General features: G+C 35.9%; 1 protein-coding gene across 1 annotated transcript in view; it reads right to left on the bottom strand.

Moving 5' to 3' along the window:
- The window catches only part of LRP1B (LDL receptor related protein 1B), a 1,706,338-nt gene that overhangs the window by 1,364,252 nt on the left and 315,043 nt on the right, over positions 1 to 27,043 (bottom strand). Inside the window, exon 2 of the mRNA XM_070423500.1 lies at positions 14,821 to 14,943. Within this exon, the coding sequence (XP_070279601.1) occupies positions 14,821 to 14,943 (123 nt within the window). The remainder of the gene's footprint in view (positions 1 to 14,820; positions 14,944 to 27,043) is intronic.

Genomic DNA, 27,043 nt, shown 5'->3' with positions numbered 1-27,043 from the left:
CAAAAATTCAAAGTCAGGATTTTTTTAATATGCAAGGAACATTCTCTATTTGAGAAAGTGCACATAATTGTATCAGGAAGAATTATCTTATCAGAATCAGGAAATACTCTCCTTAAGGCCTGTCAGTATTTCTGTCACAGACTTGTTCATTGTAAAAGTACTGTTTTGAGAAAAAACCTGACAGTGGGGCCTTGAGTTAAATGTAAATAAGTATTTATAGATTTTCCAAAAGATTTATATGACTACTTTTTAGGTTGTTATTGAATATTAAAAGTAAACTAATTGATCTACAGTGGTTTGTTGCATGTAAAGTAAAAACAGCCTGAAAAAATATTTGATAAGCAGAAGGTGATCTTAATTGTTTTGGTACAGATATTCGTCACTTTTGTATTAGGTTGTCTTTCTGAAAATTAAGCAAGCAGACTACCATGTATACTTGCTGTATATTATTTTCCCCTACTAATCATACTCTCCCATTTCCAATACTCTCACAGAAAAAAAAGAAGCCACATATATATCAAGTAAACAGAGCACCTTTCTGTTATAAAAAAAGATTATGGTGTGTTTGTGTGCATGTGTGTGCATGTGTGTTTGTATAGTATGTATGTGTGCATGCATGCCAGCTCTTGAGGGAATATAGAAGCAATTGTCAGGCTTAGTTTGTAGATACACCTCTACATTTTATTTTAAATTTAGCAGTTTAGTTAGAAATTATATTTCTGATTCTTTTTCGTTGTTATTGTTTTGATGAATGGTCAGATGCAATCACTACAGAAGGGGTTTAGAACTTTATTACTGGGAGGCACACACACAAATGAGAAAACAAAGCAAAGTGAGGTGTAAGTCAAGGAAATGTAAATTCCAGTCACAGTTCTGAGATTCATTAACTTTGTGTCTTTAGGCTAGTTGCTTTACTTCACTGAGCTAGTTTCTTGTTTGTTTGTTTGTTTTTTCAGTTTAAATTACTGTATTTCCTATTCAAAAAAAATTTATATTATATATTTAAGGTATATAATGACTTTTGTCCCAACCCCTGTAAACATTATATTGTTTGAAGTAATTAGTTGTTTATAGATCTATTTATAGCACTTAAATTTTATTTTATTTTATTTATTGGTTAAGGTATTACATATGTGTCCTTATGCCCCATTGTCCCCCCCCACTCCACTCTCGTTCATGCCCTCACCCCCCCTGGTGTCTGTGTCCATTGGTTAGGCTTATATGCATGCATACAAGTCCTTTGGTTGATCTCTGCCCCTTACTCCCACCCTACCCTGCCTTCCCCCCGAGGTTTGAGCATCTGATCGATGCTTCTCTGTCTCTGGATCTGTTTTTGTTCATCAGTTTATGTTGTTGATTATAATCTACAAATGAGTGAGATCATGTGATATTTATCCTTCTCCGATACATTTCGCTTAGCAAAATGCTCTCAAGCTCCATCCATGCTGTTACAAATGGCAGGAGTTCCTCCCTTTTTACAAAAGCATAGTATTCCATTGTCTAGATGTACCACTGTTTTCTAATCCATTCATCTGCTGATGGGCACTTAGGCTGTTTCCAAATCTTAGCTATTGTAAATTGTGCTGCTATGAACATAGGGGTGCACATATCCTTTCTGATTGGTGTTTCTAGTTTCTTGGGATATATTCCTAGAAGTGGAATCACTGGGTCAAATGGAAATTCCATTTTTAGATTTCTGAGGAAACTCCATACTGATCTCCACATTGGTTGCACCAGTCTTCATTCCTACCAGCAGTGCAAGAGGGTTCCTTTTTCTCTGCATCCTCTCCAGCACTTGTCATTTGTTGATTTGTTGATGATAGCGAGTCTGACAGGTGTGAGATGGTACCTCATTGTTGTTTTGATTGGCATCTCTCAGATGATTAGTGATTTTGAGCATGTTTTCATATGTCTCTTGGCCTTCCTTATGTCCTCTTTCAAAAGTATCTATTTAGGTCCTTTGCCCAGTTTTTGATTAGGTTGTTTATCTTCCTTTTGTTAAGTTGTATGAGTTCCCTGTAAATGTTGGAGATTAAACTCTTATTAGAGATAACATTGGCAAATATGTTCTTCCATGCAGTGGGCTTTCTTGTTGTTTTGTGGATGGCTTCTTCTGCTGTGCAGAAGCTTTTTATTTTGATGTAGTCCCATTTGTTTATTTTCTCTTTAGTTTCCATTGCCCTAGGAGCTGCATTGGTGAAGATATTGCTTCAGCATATGTCTGAGATTTTGCTGCCTGTGGATTCCTCTAATATTTTTATGGTTTCCCATCTTACATTTAAATCCTTTATCCACTTGGAGTTTATTTTTGTGTATGGTGTAAGTTGGTGATCTAGTTTCATTTTTTTGCATGTATCTGTCCAATTTTCCCAACACCATTTATTGAAGAGACTGTCTTGACTCTTGCTCTTACCCCCTTTGTCAAATATTAATTGAGCATAGTGGTTTGGGGCGATTTCTGGGTTCTCTGTTCTATTCCATTGGTCTATATGTCTGTTCTTGTGCCAGTACCAGGCAGAACAGTGGCTTTGTAATACAGCTTGATATCTGGTATTGAGATCCCTCCTACTTTGTTCTTTCTCAGGATTGCTGCAGCTACTTGGGGTCTTTTTTTAATTCCAGATGAATTTTTGTAGAGTTTGTTCTAGATCTGTGAAATATGCAATTGGTATTTTAAGGGGGAGTGCATTGAATCTATAGATTGCTTTGGGTAGTATGGACATTTTAATGATGTTTATTCTACCAATCTATGAACATGGTATGTTCTTCCATCTGTTTATGTCTTCTTTTATCTCTTTTTTTTTCAATATCCTGTAGTTTTCTCAATACAGGTCTTTTACCTCCTTAGTTAAGTGTATTCCTAGGTATGTTAATTTTTTGGTGCAATGGTAAATGGGAATTTTTTTTTAATCTCTCTTTCTTTAAATTCACTATTGGTGTATAAAAATGTCATAGATTTATTGGCATTAATTTGTATCCTGCTACATTGACAAATTAATTTATTAAGTCTAATAATTTTTTGATGGAGTCTTCAGGGTTTTCTATGTACAGTATCATGTCATCTGCGAATAATGACATTTTTACTTCTTTTCCAATTTGATTTCCATTTATTTCTTCTTCTTGTCTGATTGCTATGGCTAGCACTTCCAGTACTATGTAGAACAGGAGTGGTGAAAGTAGGCATCTCTGTCATGTTCCTGTTCTTAGGGGAAATGGTTTTAGTTTTTGCCCATTGAGTAAGATGTTGGCTGTAGGTTTGTCATATAAGGCTTTTATTATGTTAAGGTATGATCCCTCTATTCCTACTTTGCTGAGCGTTTTTATCAGAAAAGGGTTTTGGACTTTGTCAAATGCCTTTACTGCATCAATTGATATGATTATGTGATTTTTGTCTCTCAATTTGTTTATGTGATGTATCACATTTATTGATTTGCGAATATTGTACCGGCCTTGCATCCCTAAAATAAATCTTACTTGGTCACGGTGTTTGAGCTAATTTTTTATGTTTGATTTTCTTCATGTGGAGATTATGTGTGCTGAACCTATTTCAGCTTCTAGCATCCACAAGTACCCTGTAAACCAAACTATTACTATTAAGAAACAGAATGAAAGTTAGAAGCAAAATTTTATACTGAAGCAAGTTTTACCAAGAACCTGGCAGTGTAAATCCTCATCACAAAGGATGTGACTCATGTTGGGTTGCCCAGGTCCAGTTTATCATGGAACTAAATTGAAAGTGGAAGCCAATACTGGCCATTTATGAATACTACCTAGGCAGCCAAACAGATCACTGTGGTTACTTGAGCATAAATTAACCTATATTTGATGTTTTTAAATCAGTTTCATTTTTGAGGAATAGCAAATTCTCCTACTTTGTCAAATACTAGTCAAACCTAAAAAGTTTGAAACAACAGCTGTGAATCTGAGATATGTTCTCAGGATTATATCATATGTCAAAAGAGTAATTATCCAAATGCTCTTAATCTAATCACCTAAGGTCTTTAAAAGCGGTGTTTTTCCATATGGTAGCCAAAGAGGAAGTTAGGGATTGCTGTCTTTGAAAATGGATGGGGGCATCTGTCAAGGAATATCGGTGGCCTTTAACTGTTATGAATGTCTGAAGCTGGCAGCCATTATAAATGTGTAACCCCAGTCCCACAATCACAATAACTTCACTCAGCCAACAACCTAAAAGAGTTAAAGCAAATTCATCCTTAGACCCTCCAGATGAGAGCACAGCCTGTGGAAAACTTTGATCTCAACCTTGTGAAGCAGGGAACTCATTTGATCCTCCCAAGACTTCTGACCTACAGCACTGGGAAATAGGAAATGGGAGTTGTTTTACATACTACACATGTGGTAATTCATTGCTCAGCAGTAGAAAGCTAATAAAAGTCTCCTCATCATAAACAGAGTTATGTTCAACAATGTGTTTTTTAGTGCGTGTGTGTGTGTTGTGGTTTGTGTATGTGTGAGCAAAATGGTTAAGAAAATATTGTTTTCCACATTCAAATTTTTCATATGCATACACATTAACTTCATATACATGCATATATAAATGTTAACCCATATATCTTTTATAATTGTTAATACAGTAACTTACAAATTCATAAACATATCCTTACTGTTTAGAAAAATAATTAAAATCCTCTCTCCAATTGTTACTATGCCTGCCTTTCTTTAGCATATTGATCTTGTCATTCCCACTCAATTAAAATTAGATGTGTATAAATTTAATAGCCAAGTATGCAAATATATGGATGGAGTATATACAGGTGATTTGTGGTATAATGGAAAGCATCCTGACTTGGATGTAATGTGAGAAGCATGGACATCCTGCCTTTGTCAGGAGGGAATCTTAGTGGAATTTAATTTCTCTGAGCCTCTTTAGAAAACTGTATAACACGACACAGTGTTCATCTGTAGCTCTGTCACTTAATTGCTTTAAGACCTCTAACAAATAACTCCCCTCATGCTTTATTTTAATCATCAGTAGAAGGGGACCATGATTAGTATCCTAAGAAGGGCTACCGTTGACTCATATAGTGCCTTCACCCAAATGAGAAAAATTTGTCCCCTTTTCAAGACAGTTCATTTCCATTTGTGGGAAAATATGTGCACCTCTGTTGCCTGTGATATCCACATCATCCTAGGATCCTACACAATCCAATCAACTATACCCAATGTCCTGCTCAAGGTTGTTGTCAGGATCAAAGGAGATAATCCATATAAGGATCATATTGGGGCATCTGGATAATATTAATTATCCATTTTGTGTCAGTAATATCATCATCAACTTAATCATAAATATCTTCTTTAACATGGAAATAATCTCATTTAATATGAAAATAATCTCAGGATAGAAGACTAAATTAGCATAGGCTAAAGCCCTGCCACATGGTGGGGCATGGGAATAAATAGTTGAAGAGAAACGCCCAGTAAATACCTCTACAAGATAGTTCCTCAGGAAATAGCTGCTGATTGATTAATTTCTAGTTTCCTTAAAGAAAATCCATATTTATATTGAGAAGTCTGGTACAATGACAAAAATGTCCTCACTGTTTAAATGAAAAACACATAGCATGTCATGCATTTAAAAAATTGAAACCTACTATATAGTAGATAATAAAAGCCTAATATGCAAATCAACTGAACAACAGAAAGACCAGCAGATGACTGGTCGCTGTAACATAGACTGACCACCAGGGGGCAGACACTCAATGCAGGTTCTGCCCCCAGCCCGCTGGCCCCAGGCCAGCCAAGGCCGGTTCCAGTGGGGGCCCCCCCGATTATCCCGCCAGTCACCCCACAGAGGGAGGTGACCAGTGGCAGTGGCGGGGGATGGGGCCAGTGAGTGGGCGACGTCAAGCCAGCCAAGGTGGGTGTCAGGGGGGTCCCGCCAATCGCCCCACAGATTGGCCCTGATCGCCGGCCAGGCCTAGGGACCCTACCCGTGCAGAAATTCCGTGCACCTGGCCTCTAGTTATCTTATATGTACAAATTTGCAAGTGAAATATAACACAATTCCCCAAAGGGCAATCTACAGAAAGAAATATGTTTTTTTTCACTACCAAATTTCATCTACTTTATAGCCTAACCCAGTGATCAATTCAGAATTAAAAATGATAGCAATCTAATATAGGTTATGGCAACCTAATATGAGATATTAGTAATATCCATGTTAATACTAATATATATCAGTTATGCATTTCTACTGTCTTCTCAGAAATTAATGGTATGTAAGTCATCTTTTCAAGTTGGTGTTTTATTACTATTACTGTAAAGATGGCCCTCAACTGTACCTCTAAATGAGTGTCCTGGGTCACCAGGAGGAAGGGTCAGGTAAATCTATTGTTTTAACTTTGAGCAAACCATCATCCATAAGTACTTGAAGAATATCTGTATTAATCATCTAATGTCTTTTCATTTAAAATATATTTCATTTTCATACAAATAGCACTTTCTAAATTAGGTTTTCTTAGAGGGTTATAACCACTAATATAGGGGTGGGTCTTTTATTCCATCAGCTTGACTGGTGATTTTATTTCACATGTCTCTAACAGGATTACAATGCCTGCAATTTTAGTGCTGTGATAGTACATCTCTTCAAGGAAAAGGAGGGATTTTTAAGTCACTGCATTATTCTTATACTGACATAAAATAAATGGAATTTTGTTAGATATATTACAGAATGCTATATTAGTCTGTTAGGGGTCTCAGAACAAAATACCACAGACTGAGTGGCTTAAGCAATGGAATTTCATGTCCTCACAATTCTGGAAGCTAGAAGTCCCAGAGTAAAATGTTGGATAGAGTTGGCCTCTGTCCTTGGATTTCAGATGGCTACACTCTTCCTGACTCTTCAAGAGTTCTTCCATCTGTATGTGCAGGGCTCCAGTGTGTCCTAGTGTTGCAAAATTTCCTGCTCTTATAAGGTACCAGTCAGATTGGAGTAGGACCCACTGTAATGACCTCATTTGGCCTTAAAGAGCTCTTTTAAGGCCCTTTCTCCAAATACAGAAACTTTTTGAGGTGTTGGGGATTTGGAGCTTCAATATATAAGTTCAGAGGGGGCACAATTCAGCCTGTAACAGAGGCTATGGTAGGAAGTTAGGATATAGAATTTCTGGATTCCTATTCCATCCTTGTTACCCATTAGTTAAGAGACTCTTTACCAAGCAACTTGTTCATGTCTCAGATTTCTTATTGCTTTAGTGGACACAATGCCTGGTCTATATTTCTCAAAAAAAATAGCTGCAATGACAAAATGACATTTAATAATATTAATGTACATATCCTTAAGACATTATCAAAGTACAAGTACACCTTATTTCTACAATTCTTTTTTGTGAAAGATTAAAATTAGTCTTATGGTTGTAAGCTGAATTCTAGGAAAGTCCTTTATATTAATAATTACTTTTTTTTTTGCCGAAACCGGTTTGGCTCAGTGGATAGAGCGTCAGCCTGCAGACTGAAAGGTCCCAGGTTCGATTCCGGTCAAGGGCATGTACCTGGGTTGCGGGCACATCCCCAGTGGGGAGTGTGCAGGAGGCAGCTGATCGATGTTTCTCTCATCGATGTTTCTAACTCTCTATCTCTCTCCCTTCCTCTCTGTAAAAAATCAATAAAATATATATTTAAAAAAAAAATAATTACTTTTCTCTTGGCAACTCCATCAGAAATGGCTGGGAAGTAATTGCTTGTTTGTTTGCTTTCTTCTTTGCAATTGAATATCCAGTTAAGGGATTCTCCCCTCCTCAACCAAGCTTTTAAGGTTGACCCTTCCTTCACAAGGCTTTCTTTTTCTTCAGAAAAAGAAAGAGAGATAGAGAGATGAGAGACAGAGAGAGAGATGAGAGACAGAGAGAGAGGGAGGGAGAGGGAGAGAGAGAGAGAGAGAGAGAGAGAGAGAGATCTTGTAGGCTGAGTGGGTTGCTATAAGCCACATTTACTGGTATTCTCCAACCTACTCCGTTTTTACCCATTCTCTCATGAACTTTTCTTTTCTCTTCTTTTCTTTTTTTTTTGAGCAATTTCCCCCATACTGAAAATTAGGAAAGCTAATGTTACAAAGATTTTAAATTAAAAATTCAACCCAAAGTCAGTTATGCTGCCTGAATCTGAACAGGGCCAAGATATAAATTAGTAAAATGATGACACTTTTCATCCTACTGAAAATTCTATAGTCATGTTACAATAGGGCTTTATATCCTGCTTTCAGGCGAGGATGATGGAAGATGTGAGGGAAGGGAGAAAAAAAAAAGGAAGACATTTCCATTAAAATAAGTTCTTAGAACACAACATACTTTAGAGCTTAATTTAGCAAAATATGTCATTTTAGAAGCCCTTCTGGAAAGTCAAATGTAAATGTTATACACTGACTATAAAGAATAAAACACCCTCCGGGAAGAAAGGTGCTCACCCAGGAAAGGTAAGAAGCCTTCATCCCCAACCCCAAATGCTAGATTAGCTGGGGATAAATGATGGATTGGACCGTTTCTGAGAAGACTCCTTGTTCAGCCTTCAGTATGTCCCTACAGAGCTCTGAAAGAGCACTTGTTTACAGTATATCATCCCTTAAGCCAAGGAGATTTTACTAGAGTTGTCTCTAGAATCCATTCATTTTATTTTACCCCCTTTATTTTACATTATTTCAAAGTTTTTATTCCCTGCAGTTTCCAGTGCAGGCTAAGGGGCCTGAGTCTCTTCTTATCCTGTGACCTGACTTGTATCAGAAAACCAAATAGCTGTGACTTCTTGAGTAAGAGCGAGGCCTTTTTTAATGCTGGTCTTGCTTTGCTTCTTGGAACTGTAGTGCACTCAGTTTTATCACCTACACCTCCAATCAAGTTCTTAAACTTGCAGAGGCAGACTGCAGAGATGCGTTAGCACATTGTGGGGCAGAATAAAGAGAAATGAGACCTTCCCCCATCCCATTCCCACTGTGCCAGGGAAATGAGTCAATATTAGGCCCTTACAATCCACAATTGTATTTTCCCCCACCTTCATGTCTACCTTCCTATCAACTCTCAAGTGGGAGTCTTTTTATCATTAAAGATGGGTCAGTGTTTTGGTCTCTCTGCTACAAAAATGAAGAGCCTCACAATAAAATGAAGAGCAAAACAAAAAGAATTGAAAGAGACACAAACTGCCCTCCTGGGTCTCACATGCTTTTATTGTAATGTGTAAGATCATTTCAGCTTCTCTACCTGACAAAATGCTCTGCTTTGGGGTTCTCATATATTAGCTCATTGCACAATGACCTCTAAATCACTACTACTTACAAACAAGGACCACACTTCATTTTACTATTCCTATAGTCTACTTTCAGTGCTCTATTCTACGACGTATGTTTAAAGAGCAATATCTATTTACTAATAATCTCCCACCTTGTTTCTGACCTCTGTCAAAGAAAGAAAGTTTAAAAGGAAATTTCTACCTTATACCTGGGGGAAAGGTCATTATGCGAATACAAGAAGTTCCTTAATATCCTCCTGTCTAAATAAAGTTAAAATCATACAATAGAAACATAATAAAGGCAATAGTCACTCCAAGTAGAGGCACATCTAACCCTAATAACTTACAGCCATTTTCATTTTGTTATAAATGCTGCTATTCTTATTACCCGGGAGACTTGTTATTTTTACTGCAATATCCAATTAGAACGGCTCACTCCCAAAGCCAATGTTTCACAATTCTGTTGGGATAGCCTTCCATGTTTTTCAAATGACTCCATATTTATAAATTAGGTGGCCTATGGGGTCCTCTCAGGACTTTGATCCTTCTTTACCTCAGTATTTCAAGAAAAGAGGACAAGTTCAAATAAATTTGAATTCTGCTTTCACCAATAACAGCCAACTTAGAGGAATACAGAAGGCCCATAAACTCAATGTCCTAAAATGAGATAACATCTAAATTTCAGGACTGCAGTGTCAATTAAGAAATATTACTCACTAACATGACTTTCAGGGATGTATTTTAGCTTTAGTTAATCAGTCAACGTGATGTTTTTGTAAGAGTTCCTAGAAAGAGCCTCCCGTCCCAAAATAATCTCTGTACAAAATTTGTCTTAATGTTTAAATGTAATATATCTAATTATTAAAAACTGTTACAATTTAACTTGAATGTGTGCATGTGGTAAATTAATCCTATTCCTAGTCACACTCTTAGAGAATAAACTCACTTTAAGTAAGAATTGGCTATGGGGGCAGTTAGGACTCTACATAAGAAGACCCTTAGGGCAAGGTGCTTGCTCAGCACCCTGAGCATCTGGGATGCAGATCAGGGTGTGCAATAAAGAGGGGATTTGACTATGGAGCAGGCATTTTCTAAACACTTCACTATGAGGCAAGTACTATCATGTCCATTGTACAAATGAGGTAATGGGGTCCTAAAAGGGTTAAGTTAGCTGCCAAGGAGAAAAGATATTTGAGAAGGAACTTGACTTGGAGACCAGTAGTTGAGATGCAGAAGCCCTGATCATATGCTAGGGGTGCCACCTCCTATGTAGTGGATGGAGAGGAGAAAAGAGAGTGAAGGGACACTATGGCCTATGCTACCTGGTGCCTCTGCCTTCCCAATATCTATTCTCCCTTTTCTGTACTAGCAGAACCACCTTTTTTGGGGGGGGTGGGGGCAGGGATGGAAGGAGCAACAAGCCCTGTTGAAAATGCTCATTGATCCATACTTCATCTGATCAGTTCTGGTGAAGCAGATATCTATCAGCAGCACATCCTAACATTGCTTTCTGTGAAAGTTACTGCTTTTCTGTAAAACAGAAATCAGCTAGCACTTGCCTTTTTCCTTTACTTTTCCCCTTCTTTCTGCCTAAAATGGAATCATCTACTGGCATAGGTAGAGTGTTGATACTGTGGGTGTAAGACTGACAACTCCATGCTGAGGATGCAGAGCAGAAAGATAGAGAAAGCTGGTGCCATTCGAGATCTGACATTAATACTGGATTTTCCACCTTTATACTTTTTATGTGAAAAAATATGAACCCCTATTTGGTTAAGCTACTGTTTCTATTCCACGTGTTCAAGTGTAATCCTAATAAATAAGGAGAATAAATCTACTAAAATAGAAGAATAAACCTACCTTTCGTGGAAAATACCATATGGCCTGAGTCTGGCACTACATGGTAGTGGGTACACACACAGCTCTATGCCACGTGCTTCCACTGTGAGGCGTTATTCTGTTCCCTGTGGTGACTCTACATGGGCACAGACCCACCCTTATAATTTCACAAAGAATATAGTTCAGCAATGACATTACAACAGGGGTTAACAAACCACAGCCAGCCAAATCTGTCCTCTGCCTTGTTTTTGTACAGACTATAAGCTGAGAATGTGCATTCTATTTTAAAGCATTTAAAACACAAGAATAATATTCAACAGAGATCACATGGATTCATGAAATCTAAAATATTTACCACCTGGTTCTGTATAGAAAAAGTTTGCTGGTTCCTGCAGAAGGACAGGGCAGAGTCGATAGGCAAATTATCACAACTTTCCAGGTTGCAATTACCCTCTTATAAGGCCATTTTTATTCTCCTTTGTTGGCCAGTGAGTCATCTATCGAAAATATGATCTATAATTAATGTGCCCGCTAAATAATTTTCTGACTGGGGAGTAGGATAGAGTAACAGGAAGGAAGGAGACATAGCAGCACCAATTCAGTCCTGGCTTAAAAAGAAAGAACCAGTTTAATGTACATTAAATTCAATTTCTCAGAAAATATCATACATCAGCTGGAGCTGATTGTTGGAAAGGAAGTATCATTAAGCATTCAACAGAAAATCCTAGAAGGAATTAAATGTTGAACACTTCGAAATAAAAGTGCCTTTCAAGAAAATTTTCCAGCCACAGGTGGTCCCAAGTTTTCATTTCACAAATAAATGTCCGCACTTCCCATTTAAATTCTTGTCACACACAACTCGAGACTAACAACCGAACTGAAAGCCCTGAGTCAAAGGATGGTGATTTGATTTCCCTGATTTTCTATTCTCATGTCCTCATAGGGCTTGAAGATGATTAGCCATTTATTTAGACACTTGAAGTTACTTCAAATAATGTGGAGAAATCTAGACTTTCATTTTTAATATAAGGCTAAAGAATACTGGCTCATATCGAATGGTAAATTATAAATTATGAAAGCTATCCATTTTCATATTTTAGAAACCTCATCTTGGTTGTTCTGTATGCAGGTTTATTTTCTAAGCATTTCAGTCATCAGCATTTCACAACAAAAGCTCTTCTTCTTCCTTGACAATATCCCCCTTTTTTCCTATAAGAATTTTGTCATCATTTCAGAGCTTTTACAATGTTGTAATAAATTCCATGTTGTATTGGTTTTCTTATCATATTAAAGGCGAAGTGGATTTAGGAAAAATAAGTGTATTGCTTCAACTGTTTTCATCTAATATTTTGTAGATACACGTACTTCCAACCAAAATGTATAACATACATTTGTTCATATTCTGAGCACAAAATCACCCTTCCTAAGAATCAGTCTTTATGGTTTTAGATTTCTAGTATTTATCTTTCACATTGAATGTGTACATTAATGTCATAAAATTTGGCATTTTCTGGATCTCAGCGATGACTGAATATGAATGATGTAAAACAACACATTATACAGCACTATGATTAGAAAAATGGTAATTGTGAACATCTGGGTAGGCAATTTAAAATTCAAAAGTCTTTCTATCCTTGTCCAGATTTCAATTGGTATTATCTGAAACCATTGATGGGAAACAGGCTAATTACATGTAGATCAAAATATGTTGTCCAGATTAAATGCCCAGGTAGAAAAATAGTTATTTCTCTGTCTTTGTTATATGGCTACATTGATATAACAATAGTTTTAGTGTTTCCTTTAAGGATATTCAGCAATTTTGATTTTTGAGAACAGAATAAGAATGGCCAAAATAAAGAAATACTTTTAAATCTAATTTATAAAATGTTATTGGAGAAGAAAATAGCTATATACTTAAAAGCTGATAAAAATGTCTTGAGTAGGTAAGAATTTCATTTTTAAAAATGAGCAGAAAAACTTATTTTTTTAACCCACATGCGATTTCTAATTTGAGGCCTCAGTCTGCTGAAGGCCCTAATCTCTGAATTGAAGGACCCACCTTTTCCAAAAACCAAGGTGGTGTCTATTTTATGGGCAGGGTGGATATTCAAAATATTTAAGAAAATTGTGATGAAGACACTGATCATTCAGAGCAAATGTCCAATCAGTCAGCTGTCAAACACACCCTGGTCCACTGCTGTGGCCTTGCTGGGTATCAGCCATGTTCTAGAAGCAGGAATTCAGCGAGGGCGGGTAGCAGAGTATTTGTCATTTACACAATTTGACATTTACTCTAAGGCTTTCTCTCCCAGGGCTTTGGTTTTGACCATCCAGGTCCTGTCTCCTGTTCTACACCACAAATCCTCTCCAGTCTGATTCTCTGACTCATCTCACTCTTGAGCACAAAGAGACACCATCATTCTCTATTCTTCACCAGCATCAGTCTAGGTAAGCTCTCCAGTTATTTTTTTCTCAACTGTTTTTGCATTGTGCCAAGTACACAGCTCCATAGCATTTCACCTTCAACCTGGCTTTCCTGCATATGGATAGCAAAAATATATCTCATGTTTCTGTAATTTTTTCCCCATCAAGAATTTGTTGGGAGGATCAGGACAGACATGCAGTACCAACATTCAATAATTATCCTTTTATTCTGATTATGCTATGAAAATCCTTCCAGCTAATGAGGAAAGAACTCCTAGATGACACTTAAAAAGGAGAGGGTGAAGCTTAGAAAGAATATATATACATATAATATTAATCATACATAATATCATTTTATATGGTCAGAGCATTATATATAATCATATATAATATGATTTATTAATAATCATAAATAATATGACTTAATAATCATATATGTAATATGATTTCATATGGTCAGAGCATTTATTATTTTTTTCTTTTCACATTACTGTGCCATCTAGACCCCTAGGCACAATAATGAGATATATTCCCATTTTTAAATAACTTTATTAAGATAAAATTAACATACAATTCAACCCTTTTCATATGTAAAATTCAATGTTTTAAAATACATTAAAGTAACTGTGCAACACTGCGATCCCATTTTAGCATATTTGAATCTCACCAAAAAGAGACCCCATGCTCATTAACAGTCAGTCCTTACTGCCTTCCACCACATCTCTCATCTATTCTCTACGTCTACATATTTGCCAATTTGGGATCTTTCATATGCATGAAATCATACCATATGTGGTCTTCTGTGACTGGCTCCTTCCCCTTAGCCTTCATTTACGTGTCATGTATGAGTACTTCCTTCTTTTTATTGCCAAATAATATTCCTTTGTATGGATTTACACATTTGAATTCTACATTAGAGTTTGTTTTTATTAATCTATTTTTTCTCTTTTCATGCCTATGTGTTCCTTTCACTTAAAGTGTGTGAGATAAATTTTTGGAGAGGGTCTTATTCCCTTTTATTTCTGTGTTTCAAAGGATTATTTTCCTCCTCAAGTCATTTTTCTCTAGGAGCAACACAATCACCTTGAAATAATTAACCTTGCATCTTCTTCCCTACATAAGTCAGTTCACACTATGAAATTGCATTTTGTGCTTTCATTCACATAGTCATTTTAAAGGAAACATAAATGAAAAGTTTCGAGTTTCTCAGGCTAGGTGGAAAAAAAAGAATCAACTACAACATCAGCCAACCGTGAAACAACTGACATTTAGCTTCACATGTAAAGTAAATCTGAATGGCAGGAAAACCTTTCTACTCACAGGTATCTAAAGACTCGTCTGAATCATCAGGGCAGTCAGGGTCCCCATCACACAGCCAGCTCTGGGAGACACAAGTCACATGATCGTGGCAAAGAAATTCACCAGGATCACAGGACTGCTGATCTGAAAATGAAAATGTTTCAAAATAAAATATGACTGATCTGAGCATGAACACAAGAGCAGTACAAAGATGAAATGTGAGAAACCAATACATAAAAGGTACATGAATGTGATCCACATTTTCTATTCAGCTACAAAGCTAAGCCAATTATTTTCTTAATTATAGCCACTCTGCTCAAGTCCACCTTATTGATAGAATTGACTTTAGTGTAGTCTCACACAGTCTGTTCTGGAAATTGTTATGAATTCTGTTTATGTTTATGACTAGCGGTTTTGTCATACTGGATAAGGCACATAGAATCCCACCAAGTGAGTTTATAGATGTTGACATTTTGAACACAGACATTTTTATTCCTCCTTTGCTCCAAAAAAAACACCTGTAATAAATGATAACTAGTGTACCTAAACCGAAACTCCGCGTTTAGTTCTTAACTTTCCATACTAATACCATAGCTTCATGTCTCTACACTAATTAGATGCCTAATCTCATAATATTTTCTTGTCCATTTTGCTAAAACTTTCCAGGTGACGCTTCGGCTGCTGAACAGCAAAAGTGATAGTACACTTCCATAAAGTTTTGCTGTAACTCAGATTTCTACACTCAGTTGCATCCAAAATGCCCATTATGTTCTTTTTATGTTTTAGAATATTTAGGGCCTTCTTCATACCCTAGCAAACTCATCAGATGTTGTTTCTTTGCAATATACTTACTTATACTTACTTATATTTACTTAAACACTATAAATCAATTCAATAAAAATATTTCATTTTTATATTTTAACTGGAAAATAAACATGTCTTATCATAAATGACCTTCAAATGCAATGGAGTGCTGACAACACCTTAGTCCTTTGATACCACTTACACTTTTGTTGTGTATATACAGGGATGATTCAATTATTTTTAAAATCCATAAATAAATAGGTATTTCAATATATATCAAATGAAATTTATAAGTGATATGAAAACATTGAACCGTAACTTAATTGGCACTTTTACCTCAGAAATTACAAAAGAATGATGATCTTTCATGCAATGGTTTGATAAAATATGGTATACCTTTCCTTTCTCTTCCTCAATGTCTTTCCTCCCATCACAACATAATTTTCAATAAATATACATTACAAACCCACATCTTTAATCTATAGACATTGATATAAACTATAGATATTTCCTGAAAATTAATATTATCTTATCCTATTATATTTTCAACACACTTACCACCAATGCCACACTCCATACCACTGCTATCATATTGCTATTTTTTACATAAAACAGTTAAGTTCTTGATTATATTCTGTATTTGGCCCTAGACTCAGTGCTAAACAATCAAAGATTCTTTGCCTTCAAGGATCTAGCAGACTACCATGCCAACAGATCCAGGAATAAAAAAAAAAGTACTTTGTATTCAAAAAGTTGCCAATTAAATGATAAAAAAAAAAATAGCTGCCAAAAGGAGAGACCACAAAGTAGAAAGAGATAGAGATGAATCAAAAAATAGTTTGGGGATGTAAGCATAACTTTAAAGATGGGAAGGCTAAGAATAAATGAAGAGTAAATATAGGACACTCCTGACAAGGATGTGAAAAAAAATTGCTAAGACAGTAGCTATTAAATGTATTTGAGACAAATAAAAGTTTTCTACTAAAATTAAGATGACATTCAGGTTATATAACCTGGGTTTTCTCCACCAAACATTATGTCACATGTATAAGTGTGTTCCAATGCTAAGGGACGGCAACTTAAATGTTGCTTAGAAAGTCCCATAATTTCTACAGTTCATAACAGGATAAAACTCAAATTATTTTGCTTATAAAGAGATGCTATAATTTATCAGCAACCAAGGACGAGTTCTGATAGTATAGAAAAAATTTAGTAATAATTATACCCAGACAAAACATATAAACCAAGTCTGTCCCAAAAAAACCAGAATACATTTTCAATGTACCTATAGCTACTGTGCAGTTGATGTATGATCTCAAATGTCAAGTTTTCTCTTCCTTCATTCCTCCCAAACTATAACAAATTGCTATGAGGAGAGGGGAAAAGAGATAGTACCTTACTAAATGCCATTGCATAGTGCCTGACTCAGTGAATAATCAATAACTAGTGACTGGAAGTAAAAAGAAATAAGAAGAACCATAAAGAACAATTTATCATGTTGGAAAATAGCACCACAAAAACATAGGTCAGGGTCAGTAATGAAGGACGTTGATTACTGTAGAAAGCATTTTGTAGATCATTTGAAGCCATGAAAAAGTACTTAAGGAAGGATATTTATGATAAAATATGGTACAAATTCGTGTGTAGGCTATTGTAATTATCTAGAGACAAGTTCAAGATGATTGAGCTAAAGTAGTAGGAACTAAAATGAATATTCTGCTCCACATAGTGTAAGAGTTAAAATTGATGAATAAAGTAAAAAGAAATAAAAAGAACCATAAAGAACAATTTATCATATTGGAAAATAGCACCACAAAAACACAGGTCAGGGTCAGTAATGAAGTACCTTGATTACTGTAGAAAGCATTTTGTAGATCATTTGAAGCCATGAAAAAGTACTTAAGGAAGGATATTTATGATAAAATATGGTACAAATTCATGTGTAGGCTATTGTAATTATCTAGAGACAAGTTCAAGATGATTGAGCTAAAGTAGTAGGAACTAAAATGAATATTCTGCTCCACATAGTGTAAGAGTTAAAATTGATGAATAAAATGGTTGAAAAGCTTAAAGATGACTCAAAGTAAATAGCCTCAGAAACTGATTAGATAGTATCTCAAAACCAAGGTAGGACATAGAAAAAAAAAAAAAACCAAACTCTGTGTTTGTGCGTGTGTGTTTAAATGTACAGTCATGTGGGCATAAAATAATAATAGTAGAGATGATAGAGGAAATAATTAATTTATTTATAGTGCTTTTTAGCTAAAAAAAAAAAAAATGCCACCTCTGATATCTTAATTTGTACATTTCTTTCTTTTTTTTTTTTTTGCAATTATTATTGAGCTTCTACTACTAGGCCCTGCAGATACAATGGTGGGGGGAAAACAAAGGAGAAGTTCTTGGCATCATGGGGCACATTATAGTGGGGAACAAAAACAATCTAAATGAGTTAATTGTATAGAATATTAGGAATAAGCCCTATGAAGAACAGTAAAACAAGATGGGGTAAGTGTTGGAGACCGGAAGGATGGAGGTAAATTTCAAATAAGTTAGAGAATCTGTCAGTGAGAAGGTGACATTTGAATAAAGGCTTATGGAGTTGAGAGTGACATCCATTTGAATAAAAGGTCATGTGCTAAGCACTTGAAGCAAGAGGGAGCTCAGCAAAGTAAGGAAAACTGAGGGCAGAGTGCTGGGAAAAAAATGACAGGATGACAAACTGAAGTCAGGGATTCAGGGAAGATGGGGTTGAGGGTGGCACATGAAGGTTTTGAGTTTTGCTAAAAGCCAAGATGGGAAACCATTGGAAAGTTCTGAGTAGAGAGACACAATCTAACTCACTTTTTGTTAAAGGTTCACTCTGTCTACTGCATTGAGAATAGAGTACAATGAAGTGGTAAGATCACCGAGGATGTTATTGCAGTAACAGGTGAGAGAGATGGTTGCGTGGGCAAGTGTGTTGGAAAAATGAAGTTTCACAACAGTATTTGATGAGGAAACTGAAGTCAAATACCTTGCTCACCATTTCATTACATGTCAAAACCTTGAATTCAGGTTTTGACCTCAAATGTATTACTTGCCAACTGTTTTTATAATATGCTGAGTATGATGTACTTGGGAGACATTCAAGTATAAATATGCAGCCTGGCCAGTGTTGCTCAGTGGTTGAGTGTCAGCCTATGAACCAGGAGGTCACAGTCCGATTCCCGGTCAGGGCACATGCCTGGGTTGTGGGCTGGTCCCCAGTGTAGGGTGTGCAGGAGGCAGCCGATCAATGATTCCCTCTCGTCACTGGTGTTTGCATCTCTCTCTTCCTCTCCCTTCTTCTCCAAAATCAATAAAAATATATATATTTTTAAAAAAGAATAAATATGCATTAGACAGTGATATATTTAAGCCTGAAATTCAGGAGAACCATCAAGAGTGGAAACACAGAACAGAACTGAAACTGTAAGAAGACAGTGAAAACATGGGAATAGGTGTAGCTGAAATTAAAGTGGGGAATTAGTGTGTGTGGGAGAGAGAGAGAGAGAGAGAGAGAGAAGCAGCATAGGTCAAGCAAGGAGACAGATAAGACAAAGTTTATCCAGAAATAGGAAAGGCAAAGGGCAAGGGGAAAGGAGATTCATTAAAAATATGTGGAATTTCAATAACTGGATTGGGGAAGGGGATCACTGGTGACAAAATTCAAGTATGATGAGTTCTGAAAAGATGGCATAGACTTGCAGGCTGAGGTAAAGGTCCCACGGAAGAAAGAGAGAGACTGGATGCTCAGGAAGAACATGAAAGTGAAGCCCTTTCCCAAGGAAAACGCATGGGGCTGCAATGAGAACCTAAACAATACTGGGAGCAAAAAAGAAAGGATTAAAAAAAGATAAATTAGTAGCTGGTAGGAAATAAAATTAAGGTGTTCTTACATGGTTTTGTTTTCTCAAAGAACTGTACAGAAAGACTTTTGGAATTTGAGGGAGTAAAATTGGAAAAAGTGGTATAGATTTAGAGTAACTGCTATGGGGAACTGCAATGGAATCCACTAGGAATTTGGTAAAGGATTTCTCTCTAAGGCTAAAGAGGATCCAGCTAAGATTGAAAAGTATATATTTGACAGTTGAGTGTTGTGTTCATTTTATTTTGTATTAATATCAAATTGTTCACCTACATTAGGCCATGGATACAGAATAATCCCCTGGGAAAATCCAAGAAGAAAGTCCCTTTGGAAAATACACAAATTACCCATCCTCATTAAGTATTCTTATGTATCCATCACTAATCCATCATGATTCAAAACTTTTTCCCCCCAGAAGTAAGACAGACCTATAGGGATTTACCTACTGAGTCTATAATCAGGGGTCCTCAAACTTTTTAAACAAGGGGCCAGTTCACTGTGCCTCAGACTGTTGGAGGGCCGGACTATAGTTTAAAAAAAACAACTATGAACAAATTCCTATGCACACTGCACATATCTTATTTTGAAGTAAAAAAACAAAACGGGAACAAATACAATATTTGTATTTGCATGTGGCCCGCGGGCCGTAGTTTGAGGACCCCTGGATATTATCAGTTTGGAAAGCAAGTTCCAACTTTTAAAGACAATTTACATTGTTGCATTTTGGAAAATTTTTTTTATTATTCCTCTGAGAAACAGCCATTAAGAATAGCTTCCTGCCCTAACCGGTTTGGCTCAGTGGATAGAGTGTTGGCCTGCGGACTGGGGGGGTACCAGGTTCGATTCTGGTCAAGGGCATGTACCTTGTATGCAGGCACATCCCCAGTAGGGGGTGTGCAGGAGGCAGCTGATTGATGTTTCTCTCTCATTGATGTTTTTAACTCTCTATCCCTCTCCCTTCATCTCTGTAAAAAATCAATAAAATATATATTTTTAAAAAGAATAGCTTCCTACAACCCACCTAATTATTTTCAACCAGATACTCCATTTCCCGTCAGTTTTTAAAAGCACTGATTATAGGATTCAAATGAATGGATGTTCAGTATTTCAAGGTGATTATTTTAAAATATATTCCCTGGATTGAGTTCCTGGAATCAGAAGCTCAATATGTTGTGTGTGTGTGGGTATTTTTCATTCATCCTATTTTATGCTTCATGCTACACTTCTGAGATAGCCACACTAATCTTATTTTAAATGTCTTCCTATTGTGTGAAACATAATGTTATACACTGTAATTAAAACAAGAAGCTTACAAGAAAGTGCAGCCAGTTTCACTTACATCCCTAAGGAAGAAGATCAAAGCTAGTACCATGTCTATCTCTTAATAATAGACTTTTACAACCAAAAGACATGAAAAGATTAAGACAATCATAGCCTATAGAGTTTACTGAGTTTAGATTCATCCTGGCACAAGAAAAGCTTAATATGATAGTCCTGCTGCACCTATAGGAAACATCTAATTACTTATTTTAATAAAATTTGTAATATTATTTTCGGGAGTAGGATAGAAGTAGTCTTTGCTGAAAGACTTAAATACATGGGTTGCCACAGACTAGATAACTTATCTTTTTCGTTGTAATATCATGATGAATTGCTAATTTTGATCTTTAAGATAAAGAACTGTAAAAATCAAACACTAAAACTAGTATCTGTCAATAAGGGCCTATTGAATAACTATGCAGCCTACAGCTCCTTGAGCATTTTACCATAATTAATTTATAATAATGCTATGCCATTTCCCTTAGAAGTTGACATTTTATGTCCTATTTAAATACTAATGAGAGTGTTAGTTTATCAAAAAAAAAATTGCCTACTAATGCATAACAGGACACTACAGGGATATTTAAAGGAAATATAAATAATGAACTCTGGTAGCTAATTACAAATTAAAGGCAAAGGAGGGGTATAGTCCCCATTTAATATCTGAATCCATGAGGAGTCTGATATTGATCCTAGCTAAGTTAAAGAATAGGTACAACTTTTGCACATGGTAAGTATTAAGGAAATGCTGTAGAAGGTTTTCAGAACTTAGTTAACATCAACAATAGTTATTTAATATATCTATATCTCATTTAACTTAAACATAGGATGGCTAATTAAAATATACCATTTATAACTGCTAAGAGAGAAATATGGTTATATTCTCTTTCTTCTCATATGTAAACAGGCAATCAGTCATTACCAGGAGAACAGAATTCTTATAGAGATCTACAGAATATATTACTAATGTATCTTCAAATTTTGATAAAGCTCCTATAAGTTAAAGGAATGATGTTAGTTATCAAGCATCAAGAATTAACTTATTTTTTTCTTTATATTCATCTATTTCAAAAAACGTACAAATGTAGATGAAGAATAAATTCCTCAGAATTCTATTTAATTTTTTTTTCATAATATGGTTAAAGACATTTTGCTCCGATGCTTTCTTTTACTACCTTTTTGCCACTCAACATACATTTTCAGTTCTCCATACTGTTCTATTCACTTTCCTAAATATATCATCTCCATGTCTTTACTGTTTATTCCTTTGCTCAGAATGCCCTTTCCCATACAACACAAGTCTAGTCCTTTTCTAAATTTTAATGACATTTCAGTTCCTTTAATCAAAACTTCTACAATAAACTTTTTCTTCCTCCATCACTGGTTCCATCACCTTCTACTCAAATCTCCACAAAGCTCACATTTTAGTTTACTGTGTATTATAGCTCCTGGATGAAGAGCTCCTGAAGGCCAGAGAGTCCTTCCTAGCCTTTGTATTTTCTCCTGAAAAGGTGATTTCAATGAAAAAAATAAATTTTATCTAAAGAATTATATATTCTTTTTAGAAAGAGAGGGAGGAAAGAAAAACCCAAGCGTGTTCTGCATTTTTATCAGAATAATAAATAGCTTTATTTAGTTAATCACCAAAATAAAACTAAGTTCTCCCATGGCTAAATAAAATACCCTGAGTAGTAAAGATTATACCATATAAATTAAAGCCTCCATGAACACTAAAAATCAAACTTGAGAGAGATTGTGTTATCCTCCAGAGTCTCTTAACTACACTGAAAATTACACTTTTACAATAGCTGGTTGTACAATGGTAACTTAGCTGGATATGTTAATGATAGGTGTTTTTTTTAAAGATAATTTCTTAGGAATATCATCACTTTAAGTGTAAGATAAAATGAAACTCACCATTTAAGTCCATGTTTAATAGCAATACAAAAACATATTTGAATTATTCACATTTTGGGAGGCTGGTGTGGGAGAAGTTAGGTAAAATGTGGTCAAACCTGCCAGTTTCAGTGTACCAAGGAACAGATCTCCTTCATAAAATGCATGGTGTATTAAAAATAAACTTTATTATATAACATAGGATTATAATTTGTGGTATCATTTATTTATGCTAAATTCAGCCTTTATTAAAAACCCACCCAGGCTTAAATTAAAGGGGCAATTAGTAATGAAGAGTAACCATACTTCAATGGTAACACGATTTTTAATTAATAATTCCCATTGTCTTGCTGGATCATTATTGATAACTTAGAAAGTTAATTAATCAAACTATAGACATATGTGCTCACATAAAATATGTATACATGTTCTTGTACTTTAAAATTAGTAGACAGCTCTGCCTAGTGCTCTGTTATCACTGAAGCTAAGAATGATTAAGAGAGACCATTCAAATGTTTGAATAAGAGTCCTGTAGTGCACTAAATAAGGGCAACCCCCAAATGACCACATGCTAATTCCAAGAACCTGAGAATATATACACAGTACAAGGGACTGGGCAGATGTGATTAAGTTAAGAATCTTGAGGCTAGGACAGAAGCCTGGAATACTCAAGTGAGCCCAATACAATTACAAGGGTTCTTATAAGAGAAAAGCCAGAGAGGAGAGAAGACATGGACACAGAAGCAGAACTGGTGCAATTTGCAGATGCCAAGAGCCAAGAGCCAAGGAATGTGGACAGCATCTCAAAGCTGGAAAAGTCAAGAAAATGAATTCTCACATAGAACCTCCAAAATAAGATACTATTTAGGCTTCTGACCTCCAGAACTGTAAGTTAATAAATGTGTTGCTTTAAGGCACTAAGTTACAACAGCAACAGAAAACTAATACCAGACCCCCATCTCACAAACACATATCACTTTTGTAAGTCTGATTAAATGAGCAGGAAACAAGCAAGCTGCCAACTATTTTACACTAATTTAAAGGCTTTTTTCTCCTAAATCAGTTTCTGTTAGTTTCAACACTGTCTACTCATATAAAACGCCTTTTATTTCTCCTTGATGTCAAATGACAGTCAAAATACATCTGCATAGTACTGAAGCCAGCAATAATGCCTAGAAGCACGTAATAGGGTTTTATAAAAACACACCATAACTGTTCAGATAAATGACATCCTTCAATGGGAAATACATGAATTGAGAAGTGAGTGTGTATATTCTTATGAGATGAGAAAATGCAAAACTATATATCTTTCTATTATGGAAAAATTACAGTTAATTATATATTTTTATGCTTTCTGTTGGCTACCAAATTTGCAATCATCCCATGCCTTATTAGGCACCAAATGTCTTTAGTGCTGCAAATGGCAGTTTGTACTCACAAAAACATCTTATATAAAACTAAGACAAAATTGAAAATTTAAAGAAGTACATTATCCCTAGGAAGAAACTTTGCTCATTTATCATTTCTATCATAATGAACAAATGAAAAAGTATCACCGTAAACATTTCAAATCCAATCTGACATTTAATTTTCAAGAAGAACGTTTTTTTCCTTGATCATTTAAACATTCATAGGCTCCTTGTTTTATTAGGGCAGTGATATGGAAAATTATAAGGCACTCCGCAGAAACCTGTTTGAAACTAAGAAACAAGTTAAACCACCAGGATAAAAAACCCTGTCCTTTATTTAGCAAGAAACAAAAAATATATATATTTTTTCAGTTGAATGACACCGGTACATTCAATATGTTTGCCTTGAGTTATATTATTAGACAAATTCTTTTCAGTTCTGTGTTCTTTTATGAAATTGCAGTAGGAATGCTCTATTTTCTTTTAACCTGCCCTTTCTCAAAAGCCCACTGAAACGACTATGCAAAGTTATTTCATATACTACATTGTTAAGAAAGAGGAAAATTTTGACAGTTTGCCTTCTTAAATTTAAAAGAAAAAGCCTAAATTATTGACATTTCTTTGCAAGTTCTATTCTCTAAATCCTATGTGATCCTCATCCCACTCCCAGGGGGTATCAAAATTCACATCTTTTTTCTCATCTCTAGGCTTTGTGAGATATGAAGCAGATGGTTAGGCTTTGGCTGTTTGAGGGAGGCTGCAAGATCTCCTCCTATTCTTTATGCTGTGTTTTAACCATTAATGGTTCTTCAAAGGCTACAATTTTACATATCTCACGTTCCTACTTTGAGTTTAAAATATATTTTTCAATCAAATTTTTTCCTATTTTAAAATACTTTAAACATAATCATTTAGTGGGGCCTTGACTTACGAGCTTAATTCGTTCCGAGACCGAGCTCGTTAAGGAGCTCGTTAACTCAAATTACTCTGTCAACTCAATGCAAAAAATCGGCCGAAAGACAGCTGGTATCTCAAAAAACTCGTTAGTCGGGACACTCGTAAGTCAAGGCCCCACTGTACTCATTTATCGTGAACCAAGATAGGCACCGAGAATATCATGAGATAACAGGATTTCTACATACACGTTGCTGAGGGGTAGGCAAACATAAAAATACTTACAATCATGTGAAGCAGGTGCCACTGTGGGTGTATCTGGAGTGTTGAAAGCACTGAGAATGGAGCAGCTCGTGCTGCAGACAGACAGCTGAAGTTGGGGGTCAAGATGGGGACAGGGCATGTAGAAAACAGTTACCTATCCAACAGGTATTCTTACCTCTTTTGGAAAATCCCACTTCCCACTATAGAGGCAGGGAAAGCCACGTGCTTGCTTTCCCAGTCTGTCCTGCAGCTGGGACATGGACCCCAATGTTGACTAATGACAAAGGAGGTATGGAGACTGCTAGGACTCCCTCGGGAAAGGTTTTCTTTTAACAACAACAAAGGAGACTTGATAGGAGGAGCAAGATCTCCTGCATTGCTTCAGGTTATGAGCGGTTGAAGCCTGGAGCAGTCACAGACATTTTAAGAGCATGAGGACAAATAAGCCTGAGGATGAAGGCGAACACAGTGAGGATGGCAAAGTGGAAAGATGCCCAGCACCTCGGTTTTGGATGATATTGTGGGTTACTCAGGGGTGACCCTGACCCACATCCCACTAATCCAGTGGTTCTCAACCTTCTGGCCCTTTAAATACAGCTCCTCATGTTGTGACCCAACCATAAAATTATTTTTGTTGCTACTTCATAACTGTAATGTTGCTACTGTTATGAATCGTAATGTAAATATCTGATATGCAGGATGGTCTTAGGCGACCCCTGTGAAAGGGTTGTTCGACCGCCAAAGGGGTCACGACCCACAGATTTAGAACCACTGCACTAATCTCTAGACATTGTGTTACTTTATGTGATAAATATCCTTTTTACTTAGCCATGGTATGTTGAATAATATGACTACCAATCATAAGTAACTGATACAGGTATCAGGGAAGCTTCCCAGAAAATGTGTTTTTAAAATCATTTTAATAAAAGAACACAAGATTGCCAAGCTGACTAGTAGGGAATGGCAAGTGAAACAAAAGGAAGATGACATAGGGAAACCATGCATACCAATGGAACACCACGTTATTCAGGTAGCTGAAGTTTAGTTTATGTTTCAAAGATTGCCTGGAATATAGCTTTAACATTCACATTGTTAGCCTTGAATATTGTCCATATTTTAATATGCTCTGTATAACCATTCAGTAAGATTCCTTACTCTTCATTAAGTTGCTAGATTTTTGAAAATACATTTCTGTGGGAAGATAATAAAATGATACCACAAATTGTAGTAGTTATTGAATGTTCACTATATGTCACATGCTAAATTAAACAATTTGTGCATTGCATTTCACACTAATAAAAATATGTTACTTGTATCTTACAAATCAGACGCTTCAGAAAGTAAAATGACTTTCTTAATATCACCCCACTAGAAAGTGGCAAGATCACAAATACTCATCTGACTGACACAAAGCCGGCTCACATAACCACTAATTGAATTTTTCTCAAATTGGGAATTACTGGCATTTTGAAGAGCAATGATTTTTGCATCAATAGTATATTTAGCACCACTGACCTATAGGCATTAAATGCCAGCAGTACCTTTAAATCATTATAGCCCAAACCACCTCACAAATATATGTGTGTGTACTCCAGGTACTGTACGAAAGAAACCTACTGGGAATTCATATAAACTATTAGTATTCACTCTACTTTAAACTGCTGATATTTTGTGCCCACCTTATTCTTCCAAACTAGGTCTCAATGCTTCTCAAGCCTTTCCCATCTTCTGGCTGATCCCTAAAATTCCATGTTTTACTCACAGATATATA

The sequence above is a fragment of the Myotis yumanensis genome, unplaced genomic scaffold (assembly GCF_028538775.1).
Source record: "Myotis yumanensis isolate MYYU_CA2020_CCGP unplaced genomic scaffold, mMyoYum1.0.hap1 SCAF_8, whole genome shotgun sequence".
Taxonomy (NCBI): Eukaryota; Metazoa; Chordata; class Mammalia; order Chiroptera; family Vespertilionidae; genus Myotis; species Myotis yumanensis.
This window is presented reverse-complemented; position numbering and strand designations above follow the sequence as displayed.